The sequence below is a fragment of the Hermetia illucens genome, chromosome 5 (genome assembly GCF_905115235.1).
Source record: "Hermetia illucens chromosome 5, iHerIll2.2.curated.20191125, whole genome shotgun sequence".
NCBI classification, from domain to species: Eukaryota; Metazoa; Arthropoda; class Insecta; order Diptera; family Stratiomyidae; genus Hermetia; species Hermetia illucens.
This window is the reverse complement of record NC_051853.1, coordinates 10,013,185-10,040,247: the sequence shown is the minus strand read 5'-3', so window position 1 is coordinate 10,040,247 and position 27,063 is coordinate 10,013,185. Positions and strand designations below refer to the sequence as shown.

Genomic DNA, 27,063 nt, shown 5'->3' with positions numbered 1-27,063 from the left:
CGTATTAAGAACCTGAGATCACTTGATTCTGCATACGGTGCCACATCCCTTACTACAAAGAATCATAGGGTAAATAAACGGAGGTAACATGTTGTTTTTCCTTCAGCTATTAATTTGGTATTGTACAATGACCATAAATAAGTTCTGGGAGCAGCATGTTTACCTCTAAGGGTCTTGAAATCACACAAGCTCTCGGTTTTATGGAGATCCTAGCCCCCTTTACTGATCCAATACCACAGATTCTGTTAGATCGAACCCACGGCTCTTGCACCAGAAAAATATAGGGGAAGCCCTGCAGCTTTGTCAACCTCGCTGCCAATAGATAGGAGGAGGCTTTAGCATGCTTCAGGCTGATTTGACCAATCTTTATGTTTTTCAATATAAACTTAGTTTAATGTATAATGTTGACTTGTTGTCGATGGTCAGCTGGGAATTCCTCCCCAATGGCCAGTATATCTGCTTGGCTCGTCCTTCTTTTTTAGGATGTATGTTTTCCAGCTGAGTTTAGTGTCATACCTGAATATATGACTTCACTCGCCTATGGCACCATCTTTTCCGGTCTTTTGAGTCAATTCAGCTAAGACTCACTGAAAATTCATATTTGCCATCACTATTGCGTTGGACCATCGTCATAGCATGCCATGAAATGAAGGTTTTCACGGTCGATATAAGGTTGTGCCGATCGTGAAGAAATTGTAAGAAAAGCGTCTTCGAAGGTATGGACTAATTCGTACTCATGAAAACTTACTTGCCGAGATTGGTATGAACATCAAACCTGATGGGAAACGATAAAAACAACGTTAGTTTAACACCCCAGATGGTGATCTGATAGCCTCTCGACTCCATCCAGATCAGGTGCAAAGTGGTGCAACCAATCCAACCAAAATTCGAGAAAAGTTAAGTTAAATAATAAAATATTTGGGAGTGAAAAACACAATTTTTGTGTTTGGGAATTCATTTTTATTAATACAAATTCACATTCATTCTTTAGCTACGATCCAGCTTTTATTTCAAAACCATAGCTGGCATAGTTTTTGAGTTATTGCAAATTTAGGCGATTTTTTTTTTAAATTAACATGCCTCTACTGGCTAAGGGGTTAAGAAATCGACAAACAAAAATATTCTGAAGAAATAGCCTTCAACAAATCAGTCTTTTTCATTTACTTTCTTATTTACTACTCTGCTTTTGTTTCGTTGCATATAAATGTGCTCCGTGCCTAGCAAGTTTGTCAGCTTCTTCATTTCCTTTTATCGCAGCGTGACCCTTCACGTAGTTCTATAACAAAATAAAAGTTGAAAATGATATCATATACCCGTATACAGACAGTACAACACTTACCCATCTAATTTCAAGTGTAGAGTCTTTTATTAGTTCATCTAAAACCTTAAAATCCTCCACGTTTTTAACCATGCCCCCTTTTTGAAGTTTCCAATTGTTCCGTTTCCACGAAGGCATCCAAGACGTGACAGCATTTATCAGAAACTGGGAATCAGTGTTCAAACATAATTTTGGAACTTTGCATCGTTTTGCTATTCTGATTGCCTCGCAGGCGGCTTGTATTTCACCGACGTTATTCGTCGCTCGTCCAGTTACAGGCTTCGCAACATTTCTGCAATAAATCATAATCGGTAAAGTTGGCGACCGTAAAGGAATTATTTTTACAAAGGGTGATTATCATCAAAGTATACTCCGAGACCGGCAATTGCATTATCTAAGCCGTTCCTTTCGCACGAACCGTCTGTATAAACTTGCACGTAGCCTTCTGCATCCACTGGCAAAAGGTAATTTCCGAACATCTTTTGTTCCACTGACTTGTAGACGTGAGAATCTTTTCGTAATTTTTCCGGCTCTTGTGAAGCAGATCCCTTCCTTTTTCTAGATTGGGTGTCATCGAAGTTAGCGGCAACAGAAGCCTGCGAAATAAATAAATCCATGTAGAAACCCATGGAAATGGGCAAATAAGACAATGTTTACCAATAGAAAATCATCCTCTTCATCAGCGCTTACGTCGTCTGGCCAGAAATCCACGAATGGCATTCCGGTTTCCTGTTTTAACTCTGGAGTCTCTTCTTTAATTTTATTCTCAAATGTCTTCAAAAAGTCCTCTGCCTGGTGCCTTTCGTAAAACTTCTTGAACTTTGCGCCAGGATAACCGTCCACTTGCCGTTTACATGCTTCCCTATAAAGTTTGTTCAGTAGATTAGACTACCTCGAATTAGCTGCTAAATTTATCGCTTACCATGTCTCAAATATGCCTGTAGACTTTCCTTTACCCACTGCGTAAAACGGCATCTTGACGGTAGTTGCAGCCTTTTGCGACAATTGGTTCAAGCGGAAAACTACCCGCAAAACACGCCGCATGAAGCCGATGTGCCTCCTCCCTTAAATTCACTGGAAAACATTGCAACTGGGTCATATGTTCACATAGCATGTCATAGTTGCCAAATGTCATCGTTGAAAGATTGGTATAATCACTGCCGCGTTGCGCTTATAAGTGACCCAATAAAGCATATAATAAATGGCTTTCCTGGCGAGGAACCATCCAAGGAGCTGACATATTTAGACAATTTTTTCAAGGCAGATTACACTTACAATTGGGAGGAGATTCACAAGTTGTTCTCATTTCAGCAATTGAATCGTGAGTAATTGCATCAACGTAGTTAAATTTGAAAACATAATTGATAGGAAATCGTAATCTTCAAGCATTTCCCAATTCACCAATTTCATAAAGAGTGTGAGTTTCACTTATTTCTGCACTTGTGGACGTCTTGAGAGAGAATATGCTTGCTGAACTTCAGAAGCAATTTTAATCGCTCTTCAAGGCGCGATTCAAGCGATAAATTTCTGGTGTTGTGGCACTATCAAAGCTTTTGAGCCCCACACCCCCCACGCCGGGACCGGAACCAGCAATTGGAGTATCAGCAGCATTGGCTAAGTCTATCTTCAAAAAATAGTAACAAGCTTCCCACAATGACAGGTGTTGCTCGACACACCAAACTTTTCCTGCCAGAATCGATCATACGTACCGCAAAATTCATCCTGTCAAAAAGCAGTAGGACTTGCAGGAGTATTTCGGGCATTCTGACAGGCCATAATTCATTAGCTGGGCATATGTTCAGAAGAGGGATTATTCGAGATCCTCCTGTAATGAGGAAGCGGAATCCACGGAGCATTTTCTATGTGAATGCCCCGCCTATGAACGAAACAGGCATCAGATCTTTGGCACTGAAGTTCTACAGTTGGAACCACCTTTAGGTATTGCATCACGGGACGGAGTTAGCTTACTTTAGCTAGGTCTCCTTCCGTCTATCTGTGGGGTTCGCAACCGCGCCTTCCTCACTTCTTCTGCTTTCCGAGTTTATCCTGGATTACTGCATTCATGGAATTCATCGCATCCTAGTCCACCTGGCAAGCTACCATTCTCCGGACAAAATTTCCGGTGATAGCACTTCACTTAGATTTTCCTCTAGGATCCTTCTTTCTTCCAGGAACCTAGGAAATTGACGCACTTTGGACAATTAGTTGTGGTGATGTTCCACAGTAGTGGGCCCAGTTGAGAGCTCTGTTGGACACCCGCGGGGACAATATACCTCTTGGGTCCATCGTCGATATTATACCAGAGTGTCCGCTCTTGCAAGTAGCTATCGATAATAGCGGCGAGGTAGGTGGGAACACAAATCGTCGCCAGAGACTTTCGTATAAGGTTCCAATTGGCCGAGTTGAATGCATTCCTCACATCCAGGGTCACCACCACACAATATTTGCTGGTACAACCCCTTCCGTGAATTGCATTTTCGGTCAAGCCAGTAAGTTAGAGAACCCATACTGTCTATCTGAAATGTCCTCTTGGCTCTCGACGACATTTTCCCCATAGTGTCTAGAAGACGTATGGGTTTTAGGCAGTAGCACTCTCTCGCTTCCATGGTGCAGGAAAGATACCCTCGGGAATGCACGTTTCGAACAGCTCCGCAAACATATTCGATTTATATTTGACGGCAAGTTTGAGGGCCTTATTCAGTATGCCATCCAGACACCTATTCGACTGTCTCCAGCGACGAGCTGCTGGACTGGTGGAATCGGCGTCACGATCAAGGGTCAAGGTATCAGTACCCCTCTCTTGCTGGGAAAATAATCTCTGGATTATTTTCAACAAGAGCGTAGGGCACGTGATCTGCGGAGGTGATTGACTTCTGAATCGTCCGGTCACAATTTTATAGGCGCTATCCCACGTCTGTCTGTCTGTCACACGCATTTTTCTCACAGACGGTTATAGCGATTGACACCATATTTAGTGGGAAGTTAGTGGTCAAAAGTGATCATCTCTTTAACGGACCCATTCTCAGAAACCACCCAATCGAAAAATCTGAAAAAAAAAACAAGAGGCTGCTACTATATGGTGCCAAGGCTACGAAATACCATTCATACCGATATCTGTTCAAATAAAGTTAATAATAGTATATGACTATAATTTTTAGTAATTGGCTGCAGTAATGTAGGCTGTAATATAGAGCATGATCCTACCAAGTTTGGTGGAAATCGCACTATTACTAACAAAGTTATAATAGGTCAAATTTGTCGCTTCTTTGCAAATTCAAGACTATGAACGTCAATATCACCCGAAAGTGGATGCTCTCACATAATATATGCATATATTACGTGCTACGTACTAATGGGGCAAATGCATACTCAAATGTCTTTATATAAGAAATGTACAAAACTTTTCATATCTGAAGTGTCCAGTTTCCGGTTTCCCGACTTGTTTTAGAGTCTGTTTGACTTGGTAATTTGCTTTTGCTCTATAATGCAAAATGGTGCCCAGGTGCTTTATTTTACCCTAGTTAGCTGATGATTGAACATGTTAATTGCTAGCGGTTTGCTTTCTGGAACTGTTTTCCTACTGCATTTCCCACTGGGGTTTCTAAGCCATATGAGTTCCGATTTATTGGGATTGACTGTAACGGCGCATTTGTTGAAATAAGAATTACGTTAAGAAGTCTGTTGAGAACTGTAGCCGCCGGTAGCGGGCTATCGACACGTCTATACTGAGGAGATATGCATATTCCCCAGCAGAAGATTTAACTGTTGATGAAACGGTGAACTGCCCAGCGGTAGGTATGACTGGTCAGAGAGAAAAGAGCAGGTCTACAAGGAAGCTCGCAAAAGTCTCGAACCTGCTATTTAACGAAACGAGAGAGAATGTCCAAGGAATTCTGCTCAGAAGTGGACGTAAATAATAACCAGGGAAGAACTACTAGAAATATGTAGAAAGATAGGCGGCTACAAATTTTCTGTACGACATACTAAATAAAGCCTTTCAGTTGGCACTGAAAGCAAGGTTGTGGTTTCTCCACGCATTTTAGGTGCTGTCGGAACCTACGAAGATGCTCCTTTGCTTCACAAATGAAAAATCAACTAGTTTTGTCTGGAACGGTCTATTAGGTTGAATCCTCCTTGGGTGTTCAAAAATAACTTGCTTTGCTTATTCACCATGGCAATCTTTCCAAGCAGTGGGTACTCCAATTCTAATAATTAAGTACGATGAGCGAACCTTTCGCTGATTCTAGGGTTGTTTCATCACCATTAACGGCGCAACAACCGGTATCCGGTCTAGGCCTGCCTTAATAAGGAACTCCAAACATCCCGGTTTTGCGCCGAGGTCCACCAATTCGATATCCCTAAAAGCTGTCTGGCGTCCTGACCTACGCCATCGCTCCATCTTAGGCAGGGTCTGCCTCGTCTTCTTTTTCTACCATAGATATTGCCCTTATAGACTTTCCGAGCTGGATCATCCTTATCCATACGGATTAAGTGACCCGCCCATCGAACCTATTGAGCCGGATTTTATCCACAACTTGACGGTCATGGTATCGCTCATAGATTTCGTCATTATGTAAGCCACGGAATCGTCCATCCTCATGTAGGGGGCCAAAAAATTCTTCGGAGGATTCTTCTCTCGAACGCGGCCAAGAGTTCGCAATTTTTCTTGCTAAGAACCCAAGTCTCCGAGGAATACATGAGGACTGGCAAGATCATTGTCTTGTACAGTAAGAGCTTTGACCCTATGGTGAGACGTTTCGAGCAGAACAGTTTTCGTAAGCTGAAATAGGCTCTGTTGGCTGACAACAACCGTGCGCGGATTTCATCATCGTAGCGGTTATCGGTTGTGATTTTCGACCCTAGATAGGAGAAATTATCAACGGTCTCAAAGTTGTAGTCTCCTATTTTTATTCTACCTGTTTGACCAGTGCGGTTTGATTTTTTTGGTTGGTTGATTTTTAGTGCTGACGTTGCCACCATACACTTTATCTTGCCTTCATTGATGTGCAGCCCAAGATCTCGCACCAATCGCCGCCTGCTCGATCTGGATGAAGGCAGTTTGTACGTCTCGGGTCGTTCTTCCCATGATGTCGATATCGTCAGCATAGGTCAGTAGTTGGGTGGACTTAAAAAGGATCGTACTTCTTGCATTTACCTCAGCATCACGGATCACTTTCTCGAGGGCCAGGTTAAAGAGGACGCGTTTTACCCTTGCTATGCTACCATATGCGGCTTTAAAGTCAATGAAGAGTTGTTGCAACTGATGTCCATATTTCAACAGTTTTTCCATCGCTTGTCGCAGAGAAAAAATCAGATCTATTGCTGATTTGCCTGGAGTGAAGCCTCTTTGGTATGGGCCAATGATGTTCTGTTCGTATGGGGCTATCCGGCCTAGCAAGAGACAAGAGGAGAATATCTCATAGATGGTCCTCAGCAACGTGATACCTCTATAATTGGTGCACTGTGTGATATCTCCGTTTTTATGTATAAGACAAATGGACCCAGGTGATCCATATGTATTGTGTGAAATGGAAACTTCACCTTAGGAATCGAATGAAGCAAACCTGGTTGTTTACTTCTTAGCTGCTTATGATACATACATGAGATACAACTTTTTATATGCCTTTTAACATACGTACGCATGTTATGGAACCAATAATCTTCACTTAACTTCCTAAGAGTTTTGTCTATCCCAAAATGTCCGAATTCATGATGGCGCCCATGTCCATTTTAGCCCGCTTTTGGTTTTCTAAATCCATTCATTTTGTTTTTCGTAAGTTGCATGTATTTGCTTCTCATAGTCTGTTTGTGGTGTTTTATTTAGTATTACACTTCTTGATGTGTTGCTCGCTTATTTGGTTTGCCAGGACCCAATCCGCGATCTCGATGCTCATTATAGATCGATTTTCTACATCATTTTCATTAGGTTTTGTCGGGTTTTTGCTTAATGCATCCACTTGTGCCATTTTGCTCCCAGCTCTGTATTCCACATTGAATGTAAATTCTTGGATTCTTAACCACCATCTGACAATTTGAGCATTCAAATCTTCTTTTCCGGCGGTAGCTTTAACTGCGCTACAATCTGTTACCACGGTGAATTCTATCTCTGAACTTTTTGAGAGCCTCCACCACTGCCAATGTCTCCAATTCATACAAATGATAATTCTTGTCATAACGCGTAGTAGTTCTGCTATGATACGCGATGAGATGGAAGTTTTCACCCTGATCCCTCTATAAAGGGATTGCTCACAACCCAAATTTTGATGCATCCGTATGTAGTTGGGTTTCAGCTGTTGGTTTGTATAGTTGCAACATTGGTCGGTTTATTAGAGTATTTCTCAGCATATCAAAAGCCTGTTACGCTTCTGACCAGTCCCACTTTTGGTCTTTTTTGAGTAATGAAGTCAGGGCATAGTTTTTTACAAAATGGCAGGAGAACCCAGTAAGTCCTAGAAATTGTCGAACTTGAGGTATATTTTCGAACCCTGAATAATTAAACTTTTCACTTTCTCCTCTCCCGGCTTAATTCCTTCTCGATTGATCTCAAATCCTAGGTAGTTTATTTCCGTTTTGAACAATTGACATTTTTGTGGATTCAACGTCAAATTGTGATGTTTTATCACATCGAGTACTTCATCCAAATTTTTTAGACCAGATGAAAGGTCTTTTGATGGCACCAAAATATCATCCAAATAAGCAACGGCGATACTACCTCGCACAATGACCCAAGAATTTTATTGATCATCCTTTGAAGTACGCTAGGTGCTGTACTGATTCCAAATGGTATTCTATTAAACTCGAAGCGGTAGCAGAGCAGCCTGCTCCGTAGACCGAAAATTTTCGAACCCGAATTGAAAGGAAGGTATAATGTGGTAAGGTTGGTTCAGGTCAGGCAAAAATAGTCGTTTTAATATTTTTCTAAGATTAGAAAGGAGGGAAATAGGTCTCAGACCGTTGCCTCTGCAGCCTTTCTTTGGAATAGGGAAAATTGTGCGTTTTTCCGTGCCCCGCGGAAAGTAGCCATTATTTCTACAGTTGTTAAAGATGATTGCAAGATGGTAGTTTAGCACAGTTGCACATTTTTCCACATGACACGTCTATACTGAGGAGATATGCACATTCCCCAGCAGAAGACTTAACGTCTTCTCTTAGAATTTCTAGACTTTCCCAAGGGTCCAAGGTTGTCGTTCGGTTTGTATGACGCACGAGTTCCAGATTTCCGCGTTGAATGGGTATGGGCTTCCTCGACTATGTGCGCTGCCACTGATGATCTTATGACCGACTTTTGTTTCCGAACACTACTTACCGCTTCCTTGATGTGTTCATTAAATCTAATCGTTGTCAGGCGTTTCGTCTGTCCTATGTATATTTTATTACAGCCGCTGCACGTTATCCGGTAAATTCGCTGCCAAAGGATTCTTGACGCTTCCCAGTAAATTCCGCAAGGTGGACGATCGACTCGAACCTACGACTTCCAGTTGGTACTTCTTTACCCAATTCCTGATGTTGTTAAATAAATGGGAATATGGGATACTTATTCGTCTGGTGATTACCTCCTTCTGCTGCGAAAATAGTGTTGTATAGGCATGCCTATTGTGTTGCTTGATTTTCCTTCCGATCAATTTCTCAATAGTCTGAGGATTATACCCATTCTTAATAGCGGTGTCAATAATATACTGAGGGTATGTGATCAGTCGGTGAATCATGCAATTATAGGCAGCCATTTTTTGGGAAAATGTGTGATGTGAAGTTACTGGTATCGTTCTCTGCGTTGCTGTGGGCTTACGGTATATCTCGAACTTAAGCTTCCTATTAGAGTTGACGATATTTAGATCCAGGAAGAGTAGAACCCCATCCTTTTCTACCTCTAGTGTAAACTCGATTTTATGATGAATCTTGTTTATAGAGGAGGTGACCATGTCTATATCGTCTCTTCTAACAATCGCAAATACGTCGTCAACATACCTAAACCATACTTTAGGCATTATTCTCTTCGATTCAATTTCTTCTTCGACTGATGACATGAACCTTTCAGTGAGTAACGACGAGAGGGGGTTTCCCATCGCTACTCCCGAAGTAGTTTTGTAGAATCTGTCCTGAAATGTTAAATAGTTTTCGTTCATGCAGAGCCTGATAAGGTTTGCATAGATATTTTCTTCTCCATTCCGAGCCAGATCCAAACTTCAGCCATTTCTCGAGTTCGAAAATTGACTCTTTCACTGGTGTGTTAGGAAACAATGCCTTCACATCGAACGACACCATCACCTCGTCATCACCCATCCTCTCAATGCGTTGCAGCTTCTGTATTAATTCATGGGAGTTAGCACTGAGTACTTACTATTCGTCGTCCCACGGGTCTAGCACTCATTAATTAATCACTTGGCTATGTTGTACGTTGGTGAATTCGAGTCGGCAATGATTTCGCGCATCTCATCCCCTTCCTTGTGGATCTTAGGTTGAAATCTGATTCTTGGAAGCGCGGGATTAGGCATTCGGAGTCGCCTAACATTCGGGAATATCACATTCGCTTCCTTCAACGCTCGATCGACCCTTTTGATAGATTCGGGCAGCGGGTTGTTCCTCAATTCGAAGAAGTTTCCACTCTCCAATTTCCGAAAAACAGCCTGGTCGTACTTAGCTTTTTCGATAACGACGACGTTGTTCCCCTTGTCCGCCTTGAGAAAGTATAGCGGTTTATCACGAAGTTCACGTATTGTTTTTAAATCGCGTTTACAAATTTTTGGCGGCGCGTTATTCCGAATGATTTTTCTTAGACCCGAACGAATTTTATCCTTGGTTTCGTTATCCAAGATTTTTATACCCGTCTCGTTTCGTCGACAACCTTGGTTGGTGGTACCGCGAACGCAAGACCGTTATTTAACAATTTTATTTCGTTATCACTCAGTTCAATATTCGTTTTGTTTATTACGTAGTTATCAATATGCACGACCTGCAGACTCGATTGGTTTTTTAGGGTAGCGAATTTTTTATTTAGAACGCGGCGTCTCTTTATAATTTCACACTCAAAAGCCCGGTGCAGTTTTGCGGTTAGTTGCTCAATTGGCAGACCCGATTCTGCGGCTTCTTTTGCCATCTTGAGGTGTGTGCTGTATGCCCGTAATGCGATGCTATTCTGTTTAGCGTTCAGAGAATTCGTTGTAAGTGTTGAAAGGTGGGAGAGATTTCACGTGAAATTAAGTAGAAGATATGTATGTATTCCCTACTACTAAATGAACTACCATTTTTTCCTTTCTCCAGTGTGGAATCTATCTTGGGGTAGTTTTATTTTCTCTCAATTAAATAAAGGATATATTATATTTATCTAAGCAAATTATTCCGTTTTACCAGATGTTGACTTTACATATGAGTTCGGTGTTAAATGCGCAATTAAATTGCGTCCCATATGGCTTCACAGTGAACGATACCTAGCTCAGTTGCTGCAACAGGATTATATCCAATTCGAAAAGAATGTAAACTGGATTCAGTCGGAAACAATACTTTGGACCTTCCTAAAAGAAGAACAAACGGAATCGAGTACGATAAAAAATATTCTACTGCTAACATCAGTTCTGGAGAATGCTTTAGGAAATGTTTACTTTACTTTAACAAAGAAAACTCCTCCTCACTTATTCCGAGATTTGCTTAATACAAGTGAGTTGAAGAAGGTATTCGGAGGATTTCCGGTGAGTATTATTGATACAATTGAGAAATAAACTTATGTAGTTTTATTCGTTGCAGGTTTTTTTCCTGAAAATCTTGTTGGGGACACCGAATTGCGTGAATATTCGAAATATAGTGTGGCACGGGTTCCCTTCAACCGACGAAATCCCCTCATACTATACAGCAGTTATCATGTTGTGCATAATTAGTTTCGGAAAGATATTACTCAAAGCAAACTTTGAGATTGACAAAAGAGATAAAATTACAAATTTAACAGATTACTTCGATGGAATCGAGGGTTTTATTGATGAGAAGAAACTAGAAAGCAAAATGGTTAACGTGACATATTTGAACAACATATTTTCCAAAATACCATCTTCACACATTCCAATTTGGAAACGAATTTACAAGCTATATGAAAGCGATAGCTTTATAGGATGTGTGCTGCTGTTGTTGCCCCAGATGGAGCTATTATTCCGCATAATTTTTGGGAATGTGAACTGCGTCGATATTTCGGCAAAGCGTGACGAGTACTATATAATATTAGACACCGTTTTCGAAGAATATCTTGAAAACGGCCGTTCAAGGATTAATGAGGTCTATAGAGAAATGGACTTGGGTGTATTAAAATTGATACACGACATATTTATCTCACCATTTGGGCCTAGAATACGTGATAAGATCAGCCATGGCGAAGTCGATTTGAATACGTTGGACAAAAGGATATGCAAAACCCTCATATATTTATCACTCTGCATATTAAACGAAGATGTTCAACTAGGTCCTTATGAGAGTCAATTCCATCCTAATTCATCCCTTAATAAAGACTTAATCTCAACTGAGTTAACTATATTCAAAGTCAGATCGCTTGAAGTCCCTGAGCAGTTACAGACAGTCTTAGATTGGGATTTGGCTGAAAATCCATCACCCTATGCTCATGGTTTAAGAAAAATTCAACACGAAGAAATAAAAATTTTCTTTCGTCCAGAAAAAGAGCCTGAAATTGTCACATATTTAACGAATATTATTAAATCAGTTGATTTGGCTTGCTGTAATCTAATGGAAAGTTTCGAAGAAAGATTTGATTTATTCGAAAAAAAACTATTGAGATCAAAACGTAGACAAACTTTGATAAAAATGCTACAAACACTACCAAAAGTTTGGTATTTTTTATATGATATCCTGAATATTTCAAATAATATTTTTGATCGTCTTCAAAGTGATGGAGATGGATTTCTCAGGGAGCACGGTAATGAACTTTTAAGGTAATTTTTTTTTATTTAAAAATATTGTTACGAATTTGCTTTTAGGTATTTCTACCGCTGTAACCAACTGTTACGATTTCCTTTACGTAATTCCGTCGTTGTCACCAATTGTTACGTTCTTAGCTTTACGTACTCGTCACTAGTTACGTTACTTGCTTTGCGCAAGCTCGTATCACTGGATTGCGTAGCACTAAACATAAACCCGTTCTATAACTTTATAGAATAATATAAATATAAACTACAATATATAAATATATATAAATATAATATATATCCTGGCGTACCAGGTTTATCCTCACCTGAGTTGCAATCGCAGAGCTGCATGCGACCAAGCGCGTGTCATGGGTTGCGGATAATGACATGATCCACCGGGTCAGCTCCGAATATCGCAAGTTAATCTTGTAAATAAGTAGTCGCGGACAAGCAGAACGTTTCCTTTGTGTTCGTCCTCCCTTACCGATTCTTCCCGTTCAGGGAGAGTAAACCTCCTTAAGAAATCCGTAATCCGGGGTGAAGGGATCGACGCGCCTATCGGATGAATTGCAGTGACGTTACACTGTATTTCAGCGGCTCCCCTCCAAATACCTTCCCTACCTTTGGAGGTAACCATGGGGCATTGCAACATTGGGGCTCTGTTGCAGGGTTGACTGCCTCCCCAATACTCGTTGGAATAAAATTGGGGAAAACAATTTAAATTCTTTTAATGGGACCCCAGGACACGAAGACAGTACCCAACACGGTTAAGGGTCGTTCAACAACATCAGAGCGGCTCTTCGCCCTTGGATGTTTTGGCGGTTATACCGTCAACCACCAGGGACGGGAGACCTAGGCGTCGTATGGTTTGGACGAACCAACTCAACGAACTTATCGTCCGCGCCTATTACCGTGTCACGGATTTGGAACGGAATCCATCAGGGTACACACATCGACTACATGACGCGTTCATAACCCGATTTCCGGAGCTAAGTCATGTTCCGGAACAGAACGTCGTCAACCAGTACCGGGTGATCGTGAATAACAACCGAGTTGTCTTACCAACTAGGCAACAAATTTTCCAAGAGGTTTCACTTGAGCTCGGGCTGGAGTCATCAAATTACCGGACTAGTCAAAGGAGTAACACAAGTACTCCACCTGTAAGGCACTCCATGAATCCAGTAGTCAGGAGAAGCTTAGTAACTGGGGATGTCGACCCATTTTATAATGAGGCTTTGACTGCATTCCAGGTCGCATTCACAGAGTATGCTGAGATTCTCTCAGACGCTAGGCCAAAGATCCCAAAACTGAAGTTTACTTCGGCAACTACTAACATCATTTCTGCCGTTGACAGAATTTTGGCTGATCGTTTGGCTAGCGAGATTACTGCTACAGAGGTTCACAGCCTGATCTACGTTGCAGCTGCCACGGTTATTCGTCTCCATAACCAACATCTTAGAGCGAATAACAGAGGTATGCGCAGAAGGACTTTACCGTTCTGGGTGTTTCGACTCAACAAAAGAGTCGAAAAGTTGAGAAAGGAGATTGGTCGTGTGACGCAAGCACTCCTTGGAAATCCATCACCAAGAGTGCACAGATGCGTTGCGAACATCATTGGAAATTACCATCTATCTAATGATATGCCAATCGAAGAAATCCTCGAGGTGCTGAAGCAGAAACTTGCGGTATGCTCCAATCGCATCCGTAGGTATCAGAAAAGCTTTCAGCGAAGGACAGACAACACTTTGTTCTTCCAGAACCAACGGGGATTCTACAAAAATCTGATCTTGATCTGGATCAGGCAGAAGACTTCTGGAGAAGTGTTTGAAGCGAATCCAGCCGTTGCAATTTAGAAGCAGCGTGGCTCCCACACCTTATGCGTTCATGCGAGGCCCTCCCCGAAATGACCATGCCTGACGTAACTGAAGTCGACGTTGAAGCAGCCCTTGACAAGGCAGGTAACTGGAAGGCACCAGGAGTTGACAAGATTCACAACTTCTGGCTGAAGCGGTTCAAGAGCACTCACAGGATATTGGCAAATCAATTTAATCAGATGATTGCCGATCCTGATTTAGTTCCACCATTTTTCACCAAGGGGATAACTTTCCTCATCCCCAAGGAACAGGGTGCCTCTTGTCCTTCAAAATGTCGACCAATTACTTGTCTTCCTACCATCTACAAGGTCTTCAGTTCTGTGCGCGAACATCTCAAAACATCTTGATGTTCATAAATTGATAGCTGAGGAGCAAAAAGGATGCGCAAAAGGCTCCCGAGGCTGCAAAGAACAGCTTATAATCGATACGGTAGCTGTAAAGCAGGCTGTCCACCAAAAACGAAATATCTCGACAGCCTACATCGATTATAAATCAGCCTTTGACTCCATATCACATTCGTGGTTACTACAAGTGTTACGCTTGTATAAAATCAACCCGAATGTCGTTCTTCTTCTGAGAACAGTAACGAAGAATTGGAGCACGAAGCTGTCGGTATCCTCACAAACATCAGGAGAGATACCAATCAGGCGTGGCATTTTCCAAGGCGACTCTCCAAGCCCACTGTGGTTTTGTTTGGCTTTGAATCCGCTATCCCATCTTTTGCATGAAAGCAAATATGGGTCCCAAGTCAAGCATGGCATATTGTCCAAATGTACATTAAGTCATTTGATGTACATTGACAACATCAAATTGTATGCCAAAGACGAGAACCAACTTCGCTCCTTGCTGGACATCACCATCCAGTTTAGCAGGGCATCGGCATGCAGTTGGGTTTGGAGAAATGTCGCATAAAAACAATTGTTCGGGGAAAACACACCTACAACGAAGGATACAGCCAAAATAACATCCGAATTGAGGGTATGGATTCGGACGACGTGTACAAATACCTCGGCATATTGCAAGCAACAACACCTGCTGTGGCAATAATCAAATCTAAGTTGCTGGGGGAATTTGAACGGCGTCTGGATCTTGTCCTTAAAACTCGAGCTGTACGGGAAAAATAAGATCATGGCAATCAATACCTTCGCCATTCCCGTCCTTCTATACACTTTCCGTGTGATACAGTGGAGTAATACCGATTTAGCATCTGTCAATAGACGGGTAAGGGTAGTTCTTGCAAACAACAACATGCACAATAGAGCTGCCGAAAAATTGAGGATCACTATCCCACGTCATCAGGGAGGAAGGGGGGTGCCTGATTTAAAAACGTTGCACTACAATCAAGTGCATTCTCTTCGTGAGTTTTTCTATGAGAAACAATCCTCTAGCCAAATACATCAGGCTACCGTCATGGCAGATAATAAATTATCTCATTTGAATTTGAGAAGCAGAGAATGGGATTCCATGTCGAATGTTACTTCAGTCCAACAGAAGATCGACATGTGGAAAGAGAAACCCATTCACGGAGGTCATATAAAAAATTTGTTGTTGTCAGGCATTGACATCGAAGCCTCCAACAAATGGTTGACAAATGGTGAACTTTTCTATGAGACCGAAGCATTCCTAACTTCAATTCAGGATGCTTCGCTCCCAACAAAAAATTATAAACGGTACATTCTTCACGACTCCTCAATCACCAACTCCAGTTGTAGGTTATGCAACTGTGAAGAGGAGACCATCCAGCACATAACATCTGCGTGCAGGATGTTGAGCAGTACCGAGTACACCAATCGTCATAACTCCGTCTGCAAGATTCTCCATCAAAACCTTGCGTTGAAGTATAACTTAGTGGCAACCTACCATCCTTACTATAAGTATACTCCGCAGAGAATCTTTAAAAATGATCGGGTCAAACTACTGTGGGATCACACTATTGCCACTGACCACAGTTTAATCATAACAGACCCGATCTAGTTCTGCTTCTGAAGGAAGAACGATCGTGCTTTATAATCGATGTAGCCGTACCGTTAGACCGGAACACTGTTGAAAAACAGCATGAAAACATCCGGAACTACGGCCCCTTGGCAGACGATATGAAGTAGACTTGGAGACTACAAAAGATCGAAGTAGTCCCAGTAGTAATTTCAGCGACGGGATTAGTTCCGCAGAACTTACATAAAGCGCTGAAAACGCTCGATCTTAGGGCTGGACTATACATGGAGATGCAACCTGTGCTATAGTCCGAAGAGTCCTGTCCGGTAACAATCTGACCTAGTGGGTTTCGGTCTTGATCCGCACTGTCTTCGATATAAGATCCATGTCTCTGTAGTGTAGAACCTCCGCGTCATTGGCTGAAGTGTTTGCGACAATCGGGATGTAGTAATACATTTTCGCATGGTCGCACACACTTTGCGTTAAAACGCTTCATCGCTGTGATGCAGGCCTTTGGATGTTGCCTTCAGCCCATCCTTAGGTTGGTCGCCCCTCGATCCGGTTGGGCGGGAAGAGGGTCCGTGGGCTTTTTTAATATATATAAATATAAATATAAAATATAAAACTCCTTTGCGACTAGATCTTCTTGCCGACATTAAGAGTCCTCTGTTAACAATTATCGTAACTAAATATTCGCCCTACTGTTATAAAGTTTTGACGTCTTGGCTAATTGTCATAGCTAAGGTTTACTTTGACGTCACACATAATTTTCCAAAGTGATTTTCATCACAATATATTGAATTAGTCTTTCTTCTTTGAATGTAAGATAATTTGAATTATTCATTAGTTGCTCGTTATGCGAAACAAACTTATAGGATTTAGCTATTTGTGGGCAAGCTTGAATGATTGATAGGAGACATATTGGTTTTTCGTGGGCTTTTTTTCATTTGAATTAAATTATCCATTATTGAAATGGCATCCAATGCCAATTTGCCTTGCAAGTGCCTTGATACTTTATACTGTATTATATACATGTACAAGTTGTTTCCCATACTCAACGTACCATACGTTCAAGTACATTCTTTCCATTCATGAAATTCTTCTGCTCCTCAATATGGAGGCAAAAAAAAGTTGACTGACGGGTTCGTCCAGGGTTGTTCTGGAGTATATAAAGAGCAAAGTTGGCTTACTCTCTCCTCTGTCCTGCGTCAAACTGAAAAAAGACAACAACACCGACCGGTTGATTACATCTTTCCAGGTGACTAATCCACACGAAGTTGACGTCCTCGACAACCTTTTTTTCTGGCCTAAAGGTGTATTCATCAAGCCATACAAGCGCCCCAATTTACGGATAAATTTCAAGGCAAACCGCATGTCTCCCCGAGTTATATAACTGTTGTTGTTTATTGTCCGTCTGTTTTATCAGAACGTTAGGGGTTTAAGAACCAAAATGGGGCTGTTCAATTTATCCGCGTTGGCTCAGCAACATCATGCTGGCTGGCTGGCTGGACGATGCCATATCAAACTCCGAGCTCCCCGAAGAGTACTCCACTTTCCGCTGTGAAATGGACGGGGATGCATCTCGTAAGTCCACCGGCGGTAGCGTCCTAATTGCAATAAAAAATACACTCCCCGCCGAACTCTTCTTCTCTTCCTCTGGCTTTCCTTTTGATTGTGTTGCTCTTCGTATCTCCCCGCCCAAATTCCTACCTTTCATCGTATCTTGCGTATATGTCCCCTGTGCTTGCCCTTTTCACCTGTATGAAGAATTGTTTGACAGTTTGTCTGAACTCCTTACTGTCAGATTCCCTTCCCTCCCTTTCTTCCTTTGCGGAGATTTTAACCTTCCTATGCTCCACTGGCCGAATCATCCTAGCCTCCCAATTCCTTCCAAAAACCTCTCCCATTCTTCCCTTCTACTTTTTTCCTTTGTGAACATTTGCTCTGCCCTGAATTTCAATACCACCAAAAACTCCTTTGGACGCACTCTCGATTCCTTCTCAAAACTGACGCTCACTACTCTCCCACCTGAATTTGAAGCAGAGCTCCCTCGTTCAAAACAAAAAACCAAGCGTAAATCTACTAAGTTCAACTTCCACAAAGCCAATTTTGACGGTCTGAACTCAGCGTCTTTCAACTGGGTACATATATTAAGCAACTCATCGTGTGATCAAACTCTAAACACCTTGTACAATATCCTGTCCGATCTCCTCTCCTGTTACGTCCCTTCTTCCCTTTCCTGCCTACGTTCGTACCCAACTTGGTTCACAACGGCAATTTTTATTAACATTCGCCTGAAACATACACGGCGGAAAAAGTTTCGAGCTTCTAAGAATGACGCCCACCTTGCTCACTTTAAGGCTATCCGCTCTACTGTCAAGTCAATGGTTAGAAAAGCGCGAAAAAGGTACTTATTGAGCGTCGAAGCCGACCTTGCCTCCGGTAACTTAAAATCCTTTTGGTCTCACGCTCGCAATTCTCGTAATCCCACTCAATCTCTCCCTTCTTCTATCAGTTTTGCTGACTCCACTGCCAACTCCCCACAACAATCCTGCGACCTTCTCTGCCCCTACTTCACTTCAGTGCTTTTTTCTCTCGAGCTCCACCATCTACACCTCTCATTACTGCAGGCTGCACCGAATCTGTGGCCATTTCTCTCCTTACGCCTGCCTTGGTTGAATGCCTCATTGGTAATCTTGACTCCAATGTCGGACCTGGCCCCGATGTACTTCCTAACCTCTTTCTCCTTAACTGGCTGATAACTACAGTCTGCGTCCCCCCATAAGCCTTTCGCATCGATTTGACTGCCGATTCCTGTAGTTCCGGAAGCTCGAACACCTTTTCCAGTGCTGCGCGAACATCCTCCTGCGTGGTGATCTCATCGATGTCCTTGCACTTGAGAGTTACCTCCTGCCGTCTGGCCCTTACTTCAGCCTGCTGGCCAAAGGATTTTTCCACCTGACCGAGGGGTCTCTTCGCTGTTTTATCATTCGACTACGTTAGCTCCAGCATGAGGTTTCCCTTCTGCGACCGCCTAATTCGGTTGACGCTGTTTCCTAGACCCCTAAGATTTGGGTCCGAATTAACTTGCTTAAGAATGTCGACATAAGTTGCTACCCCCTTTTTGGAAATAACGATCACTCCTGGCCCTATCCTCCTCCTCTCCTTCCTCTTCTTGGAGACAACCTTGCTTCATGCCTCCGTGTCTCGCACTTCATGTTCTGCCTCATTTGCAGGCATCACAGCTACCGCCTTTGGCATCTTTAGCTGTTTTCAATGCTTGCTCCGGTTTCTTTGGAGAAAAGCGTTTCATCTTTTTGGGGATCTGTTTGGACCCCAACAGATTTCACCCATCCCCTCATTTTCCAGCGATCTTGCCGAGTAACCTTTGCAGAGGAGGTGTCACCTGTGTCGCCTGGGTGACTTTCTTGGCTGGTTTACAGGCTCCTTTCTCCTCCTGGGCTCTGTCCTACGCCATTGTGATACCTCCGATCATAGCCCTAATATTTTGGTGGATGTTCATCCTAACCTCAATGAACTCACAGAACTCCATTGTTTTCTCATTCAATGCGGCAAATGCCGCTCCCGGGTGGTCGTTCGCTCGCTGACGTTCTTTACACCCATCATCTAGTATCAATATCACATCGCTGGGCTTGGCTTCTTCAATTTTTTTCGTCATTGTCTGACAAACTCCTCATACCTCTAGCGATCTCGCTCGATTAGGAGGCTATCTAAGGAGCACTGAACTCCTGAAAAGATCTGGTATGGAGTTAGGTGTCCCCTCCTGGCCACCTGCAACCGAGGCAGTACGGTCGCCAGTCATCGTCGGTCGGGAGCCGGTTCGTTCGTTCCCAAAAACTGCCGGCGTTGGACTTTTCAAGCCTTCTATTGTTTGTGCTGATATTTTATTGTTCGCATCCATTTGTTTGTTTGAGTATTTGCCCCAAATTCAGGCACGGGCTCGTGTTGACGGACCATAGCCGTGGCAAATGCCAGCATTTTGCTTCCCGCTACCCCCGTGCTCCATAGGAATTCCTATCCCTCTAGCCGTCCTTTACCCTCTTTAACCTGCCTGCCTACCATCAGCAGGCAGCCGCCGAAGGTTCCGTAGACCTTCAGGAGTAGTCCAACCTGCGCGTCCCCTGAGTTAGCTTAAACTAATGTTCGTCTGTCTGTCCGTCCCTTTAGTCGTACTAACTCAGGTGCTTCCTTTAGTTTAAGGCGCGCTACCTCTCTAAACCGCGGTTCACCTGTCTCACGAATGCAGCAAAGTGGTGTGTTGGATTCGGGATCTCTCAGGAACCGTTCACCTCAACCGACCACCTACCACCTTACCTGGATCGGCGTATCGCCCATGCGGAGAGAAACATGGACATCCCACTGACACGTACACCTGGGAAGACCGCTTACAAGATGATACAGCTGGTTGCCGTACCATCTTGCGTCAGAAACGTAATCTCAGGCACTCTAAGAACTATAACTGTGGAGAAACATAGCCACTTTCGAAGTGAGGCTCCCCTCATATAAAAATGGACATCCAGTTTATTGCCTACCTGGAAACCCACGAATACTCACATGCATCTGCGGACTTACTATCGAACGCCTTGTGACCTACATTACTCAACAGACTACACTGGGATGCAAGAAGGGTAAATACAGGGAGGAGCTAGTCCATACAACTGGGAGATGAATCTCCTGTGATTAGTCTTCTTGTTGAGAAGATAAAAAGCACATCAACTAAATACGAGGTCGAATAGAGGAGAGCCGACAAATTCTCATTATTGAACCAGATACTTGTAACCTACCCCCGTTGAATATAAGAGGCAGAGGATTTCAACCCGGCTATCAATGCTGACGCTAGAACAAACCGGATCATCTAGCTTCCTGAATGTAATTTAAAGCAAAAGTTTCAGATATTAAAATGTAAACATTGATGACCCTTCCACAATAGGGTGCAGTAGGGTCCTGATTCTAACCATGAAAGCTGTTAAATTTTAATTACTTTATAAAATTATACTTCTAATGGAAGGATAATTGAATGGAGACTATTTTCTACTTTTCAGATGTCTTAAACATGTTTTGAAATTTGCGGAGAATATGTCGAAATATTGCAATAAAGCCAGCAACGTGTGGGAAAGATGCGAAGCTCTGCATTCGAAATTTTATGAGTTGTTGAATAAACATAAAAAGATTTTAGTCTAATAAATTGCTTTTATTGGAAAACAATCTCAATTTTTTACTACATAAATTCTAGTTAATTGTTGTATAGCGTTAGACAACATTCACGTAGCTTCCACTAATAGGCTTTGCCCTTACGAACGAGTTCATCACCATGGCAACTTCTTGCCATCATATTGATAAAATCCTCCATTGTGGGATTCATTTAACTCCATTATTGTTTTGACCATTCCACCACAACTAGTTTCTACGTCAAGAGGTGCGTTCTTGCCTCCCATATCAGTTTTCACCCATCCTGGATGCATACTCATACAGAGAATTTTATTTTTACTTAAATCAATACTTAAGGACTTGGTGGCAGCGTTGAGGGCAGCCTTGAAAAATAAAATGCAAATCATGCAACATGGGTTTGTGTCGATTAGTTGAATTATACCTTTGATGTTCTGTATGCGTACAAGCCTCCGTCTGTGTTTGCTTCGATTGATCCCAAAATTGAACTCATGTTGATTATAGCAGCACGTTCTACTCCCATGGACTTTGAACCATTAATTTCGGATGCTTTTTGCAGAAGTGGGATGCACGCCTATTGGAGTATATAAGTAATTGCACATTCATTTAGGGAAATAATATAAAATACTTTTGCGAACATGATTGGTACTACGACATTGGTAGTCAATGTGTTGATGATGTCCTTTTGGTTCGTCATATTAATTCTTACTGATTTGGGCGCTACTCCTGCATTATTAATCAACACATTTAGGCCTTTATCTCCAACAATAGAGGATACTTGGGCTAATAAATTGTCATATGCCTCGAAATTAAGCAAATCTGAAAGAAATACGTAGAAATAATTAATTATACGACCGGGGGAATCAGGACTATTACCAATTTGCAAGATGTGAACATTTTTGCAACTGTCTGCAAACTGCTTCAATTCCTGAAAGCAGAAAACATTTGGTATTAGTGCTTCCCCACACTAGAGTACTAACAAATGGGTAGTTTTTTTTAACAATGACAGCAAAGCAGCATATTTAAGGTTTTCTAATTTAAAAAGTATCAGATTTTATACAGAAAATCAAGTGTCGCAGAAAAATTAATTTCAGCCTTTCGGAAGCAAGTATTTGAGTTAATCGATGGTTTGAAAACATTTGCAAAAACGTAATGGACAACACGGCTCTACCTGTCAGCACTCCTCAGCATCTCTTCGACAATGTTGTCTGCACAGAGATCCCCTGTGTTTAAATAGAGCTACTGACGAACCCCATCCCACCTCCCACAAGAAAAAAAGTGTGATGGGCGTCGTCCACAACTCCATTGCAAAACACATAATCCGGAGATCGCGCCTTTCCAATCTTGTGCAGGTAAAACTGAAAACCTCCATGTCCACTTAAAAATTGGGTAAGGAAATAGTCATGGTGAGACATGCTTCCTATTCAGCCACGTACCTAAGTTGCCGATGAGCCGCTCAGTCCATCTGTCTCTAGTTTCATTTTACCAAGAGAGCTGCCTAGGCCTAGACCGGATACCGGTTGTTGCGCCGTTGATGATGATGAAGAGAGCTGCTACCCGTCTAGGGTGCGTTGCCGTTCTTCATGAGCAACAATTTCCCTTGGCTCATCTCTGTTGCGCTTGTATATGGCTTCACGTTCCTTAGCAAAAAGAGCAACGGGGATCACTTCCGCGATTACCATCTCCATCACCCAGAGACCGTGCGGTACGCAGACGCTACCCGCAAAGCTCCCCGTCTCTGTACTTGCGCGAGACGTTTATGATATACCTCCTTGCCAAGAGCGTCAGCCCATACCTCTGCGCCGTAGAGCGGGACAGACTGCGTTGAACTCATCAGGAGACGTCGCCTGCTAGACGTAGGACCCCGTAATGTTTGCCATTAGCTTACTTAATGCCGAAACTTCAGTTGCAGCCTTATTCGCTGCTGCTTTGATTTGCTCAAAACAGCTCATCTTTGAGTCAAGAGGCAACCCAAGGTACTTCACCGCTGATTTTGACTCGATTATCGGCTCGCCGAACGATATGGGCCACAGGGTCGGAATTCTCTCTTTAGTCAGGATGACTACTTCGGGTTTTTTCAGGGTAAGGTTGAAACCATGAGTAGTCATCCATCCGCTTATCCATCGCATCAATATGCCGAGTCGATTTTGCGCCTGTTCGACAGTGCGTCCAGCAACAAGCGCCGCGACATCATTTGTATAGCCGACCAGTCGCGACTCTTCTGGCATGTCGAGTTTAAGTAGACTATCATAGGTAACGTTCCAGAGGTCCGGCCCTAGGATGGATCCCTATGCTACTGCCGACATGACCTCCACCCTCCTCTGAACCTCTTGTATTTCATAGAGCAGGGAGCGGTTCCTTAGATAGTTCCTCAACATCCGCAAGAGATAGTTCGGCACGTGGAAAGTATTGTCTAGTGTGCCTAGAATCTCTTTCCATCTTACGGAATTGAAGGCGTTTCTGACGTCAAGCGTTACGAGGAGCACCACCCGTCGAGTTCGGCGGCTATGTGCCTCTGCTCGTCGAACGGCGTCCACGACCTGCCAGACAGCATCAATTGTCGATCTCCCTGCCCTAAAACCAAACTGCCGGGGAGATAAATCTCCGGCAGCGCGTATCGTTTCAGCGAGTCTACTTCTGATGAGCTTTTCGAGCACTTTTCCAGCAGTGTCAAGCATACATAGTGGGCGGTATGAAGACGGTAATTCGGGGTTGCGTTTCCCTTTGTGGATCAGCCCATCCTTGCCACCTTCCAACGAGCAGGGAAAGTGCCCTCTTTTAGGCAAACGTTGAATGCGCCGAGCAATAGATGTTGGAATACCAGTTTGTATACCTCTGCTGGAATATCGTCGGGTCCTGGTGCCTTCTTGCTTTTCATAGAGAGAACTGCGCTCTCCGCGCCGACGTCATCATCCCATACGGGGTGCGCAGGGAATAATGCCCTTACAATGCGGTCCATCTGCTCGGCCTTAAGTGAAAAGGGTTTCCGCAGAGCCCCGATTTTTCGGGTTACCAGTTTGTAAACGAGTCCCCACGGGTCCCCATTCACCTCATCGGCCAGATCCTGCCCGCTTTGCTCTTTGGTCCCTCCTTTCGGTTGATTTGTACTCCGTGTTTATGGTACATGCCTCCTGCCGGTCGCTTAGACGTTGTGTTAAGCGGCGGAGCCTGTGATACTCCTTCCGGAGCTCTGCGATGTCCACTGTCCACCAATACATGGAAGCTTTGCCATCGCAGGCCGTCGTTATCAGGTTCATAACTGAATTTACGACAGTGTCAACTGCAGCGCCACCGCCCGCAGGAGTACCTTCCAGCGCGGCGCTACCTGTTCCAAGAGTTTCGACAGACCTCCCGGTGTGTACTTTCGCGACATTCCATGCACAGAAAGAGCGCCGGGGTGGCGCACATCGAGAGTCTGTGTCCACTACTTCGAAGGCAATGTATTGATGGTCGCTTGCCGAGAAATTTTCCAGAACTCGCCACTCGTCCACCAGCGATTCCGACGCGAAGGTTTCATTTGGGATGCTTTCCTCGCAGCCCGGGCGTCGGAACGTGGGGGTGGATCCGGTGTTTAGAACTACCTGCCCTGTTCTTGCCGCAATTTCTAGAATTCGTTTTCCTCTGGAGTCTGTGTGAGGTATGCCCCATTCAAGTGACTTAGCATTGAAGTCACCTCCGACCAGGATCCGCCCATCTGTGCTTAAGATAGCGTCCTCCAAAGTATCGAGCATCATTGATTGCAAAGCCGTTCCCTATGAAACCATCGCACCTCAACATCGGTCGTTGATTATCGTCCTGCGAATTAAGCCACCCGCCGTGCATTAAATGGTGGCGATTTCGTGAGAAAAAAGAAGAAATGATCTCGCTTACCCGATTACCAGCCATTATGAATGTGGAAGAATCGTGGAACCAAATTTAAGACACGATCCACCAAGCCGTCTTTGCTATCTTCGGGGTCACTAAACCAGGTAAGCGGTACATTAACCGAGATACTTGGCATTGGAATAACAATATTGAAATGAAGGCCCGTGAAAAGAAACGCCCCTTTTGGCAAATTTATAAGAATACCAACCCGAGCGGACCATTACAAAAATCTTTACGATAAACTGGACACCCGGGATGGCGAGAGAGATCTGTATCGACGTGCAAAAAGCCGACATGAACAAATACAGGATATCGAACACTTCTGTTGCGTTAATGACTCTGAAAAGCGAATAGCTGGGACCCAACACTGCGGCTCAGTGAATTCTTTAACCGGGTTATTCAGGAAGGAAGAACACCATTTGACTGACAAAAAAGTACCACAGTTCCAATATGGAAAAAAAAGGTAGTCCAGGAGAATGTTCAAATTACCGTCCGATCCTGTTTCTTTCCCATACCATAAAGATTTTTGAACGCATTCTTGACAACCGTATTCGCGAAATCGTTGAAATAACCGTAAATGAAGCCGGATTTGTCAAGGACTGCGGAACTACTGATGCAATAAACGCTGCGTGGTTACTCATGGAGAAACACCGTGAGAAGCATCGCTTTCTTTACATTGCATTTCTAGATCTAGAGAAAGCGTTTGATTGTGGAATCAACTTTGAAACAATACATTCCATCGGACCAATACACCACACGATTCATTAGAAACCAATTCTGCCGCTCTGGGGGCAAATCTGAAAACACCTCCACAAGAATGTAATTCTTCCCATTGGCTCCATATAATTTACGAATTAACGATGGACGCTCGACAACGAAATGAATTTTTCAGTGGATCAGTTTACAGACAGATTTAAAATGACTCTCAAGGAATATGTTTTGCTAAGAGGTCATTTTCTGTTGCTCTGTCAAACTGATGTTAAGAAGCGATATTTTGAGCTGTGTGATGATTTATACAGTAGTCTCCTCTGTTATTTTTCTGTCACCGTATTTTTTTTTTTAATTGAGTAGGGGAAACAATGCCTCCCTTTCTTCCAATGACGTCACATCACTGGTCGATAGCAAAACCAACATCTGCTTGAGAAAGTACTAATCGAGACCCTTCGATATATATGGGGTAAAAATTCCCCTTAAACTCCACAAAAAAGCAATGAAACCCACAGGATGCAAGGAATTTCACATTTTTCATTTCATTTCAATTGATGCGGCTGGCAGTAAGCTGATTTTCGAAACCTTAAGGGGGTCATCCCGTTCAACGTCATACTCGCACTAAAAAACGAGTATTTCATGGGAATCGATACTTATCAGAGAAGAAAAAGGACTTCGCATCAACATCAACAAAGAAACTTTTAGCAAGCATGAACATGGATGTTCCAATTGCGACAAGTTTTGTATATTGTATATTGGATTTTGCTGGAGTCTTCTCCGGTATTTCTGCAAATTTCTGCAAATAATAAAATATAGGTAGTAGTAAAAAAGGAATGCGTAGGACATGTCGAGAAAAGAATGGGAACGCGACTTAGAAATGCAAACAAGAATCACAAAGGCAATGGTGGAAAAGGGCCTGGAAAACTTACTGATAAGGACCTCATTACATTTTCTGCGCTAGCTATTCGTCGACACGCAAATTCGATGGAAGGAATGAAGCAAGAAATTTGGGCAACTTTCTTCCATAAATGTTCTACAGACGAAAATCCTCAGCATGAAAATTGTCCAGCAGGCGAGGACAGTTGGTGCAAATGGCGCAAAGCGGAAGCTAAAGGAGAACTGGATAGTTTCCACCACGAGAAAGCCCCTTTGACTGAAGAAGTTCAAACAGTCATCAAACCAATCTACGAAGATTTGTCACGATATGATCTGTTGAACAGATGTTTAGGAGCAGAGACCCAGAGTAACAATGAGGCGTTAAATGCATTGATCTGGACTTTCG

The 27,063-nt window shown here is 43.0% G+C and overlaps 3 protein-coding genes across 3 annotated transcripts in view; 1 reads left to right on the top strand and 2 right to left on the bottom strand.

Moving 5' to 3' along the window:
- Positions 1-944: 944 nt before the first annotated feature.
- Positions 945-2,762, bottom strand: LOC119658296 (ribonuclease H1). Its single transcript, XM_038065594.1, has 6 exons — positions 2,594-2,762; positions 2,241-2,392; positions 1,976-2,180; positions 1,664-1,914; positions 1,340-1,610; positions 945-1,276 (listed from the first exon to the last, which is right to left on the bottom strand). The coding sequence occupies exons 2-6, from the start codon at positions 2,360-2,362 to the stop codon at positions 1,169-1,171; spliced, it is 957 nt and encodes a 318-aa protein (XP_037921522.1). The 5' UTR covers positions 2,363-2,392; positions 2,594-2,762; the 3' UTR covers positions 945-1,168.
- LOC119658294 (endoplasmic reticulum membrane-associated RNA degradation protein-like) lies at positions 2,409-21,248 on the top strand. The gene is made up of 4 exons (XM_038065591.1): positions 2,409-2,639; positions 10,667-11,001; positions 11,057-12,243; positions 21,086-21,248. The coding sequence occupies exons 1-4, from the start codon at positions 2,447-2,449 to the stop codon at positions 21,222-21,224; spliced, it is 1,854 nt and encodes a 617-aa protein (XP_037921519.1). The 5' UTR covers positions 2,409-2,446; the 3' UTR covers positions 21,225-21,248.
- The window catches only part of LOC119658297 (C-factor), a 9,603-nt gene continuing 3,759 nt past the window's right edge, over positions 21,220-27,063 (bottom strand). Inside the window, exons 2-5 of the mRNA XM_038065595.1 lie at positions 22,086-22,137; positions 21,838-22,028; positions 21,634-21,783; positions 21,220-21,574 (exon numbers count right to left, since the gene is read on the bottom strand). Coding sequence (XP_037921523.1) covers positions 21,350-21,574; positions 21,634-21,783; positions 21,838-22,028; positions 22,086-22,137 — 618 coding nt within the window. The 3' untranslated portion in view covers positions 21,220-21,349. The remainder of the gene's footprint in view (positions 21,575-21,633; positions 21,784-21,837; positions 22,029-22,085; positions 22,138-27,063) is intronic.

Bases quoted from the DNA above. Each gene is read 5' to 3' on its own strand.
- LOC119658296 (XM_038065594.1), bottom strand. From the start codon at position 2,362: ATGCGGCGTGTTTTGCGGGTAGTTTTCCGCTTGAACCAATTGTCGCAA. The intron at 2,181-2,240 runs GTAAGCGATAAA...CAAACTTTATAG, and splicing joins ACAGGCATATTTGAGACATG to GGAAGCATGTAAACGGCAAG. The intron at 1,611-1,663 runs GTAAAAATAATT...GATTTATTGCAG, and splicing joins TTTGATGATAATCACCCTTT to AAATGTTGCGAAGCCTGTAA.
- LOC119658294 (XM_038065591.1), top strand. From the start codon at position 2,447: ATGTCATCGTTGAAAGATTGGTATAATCACTGCCGCGTTGCGCTTATA. The intron at 2,640-10,666 runs GTGAGTAATTGC...CCGTTTTACCAG, and splicing joins CTCATTTCAGCAATTGAATC to ATGTTGACTTTACATATGAG. The intron at 11,002-11,056 runs GTGAGTATTATT...TATTCGTTGCAG, and splicing joins AGGTATTCGGAGGATTTCCG to GTTTTTTTCCTGAAAATCTT.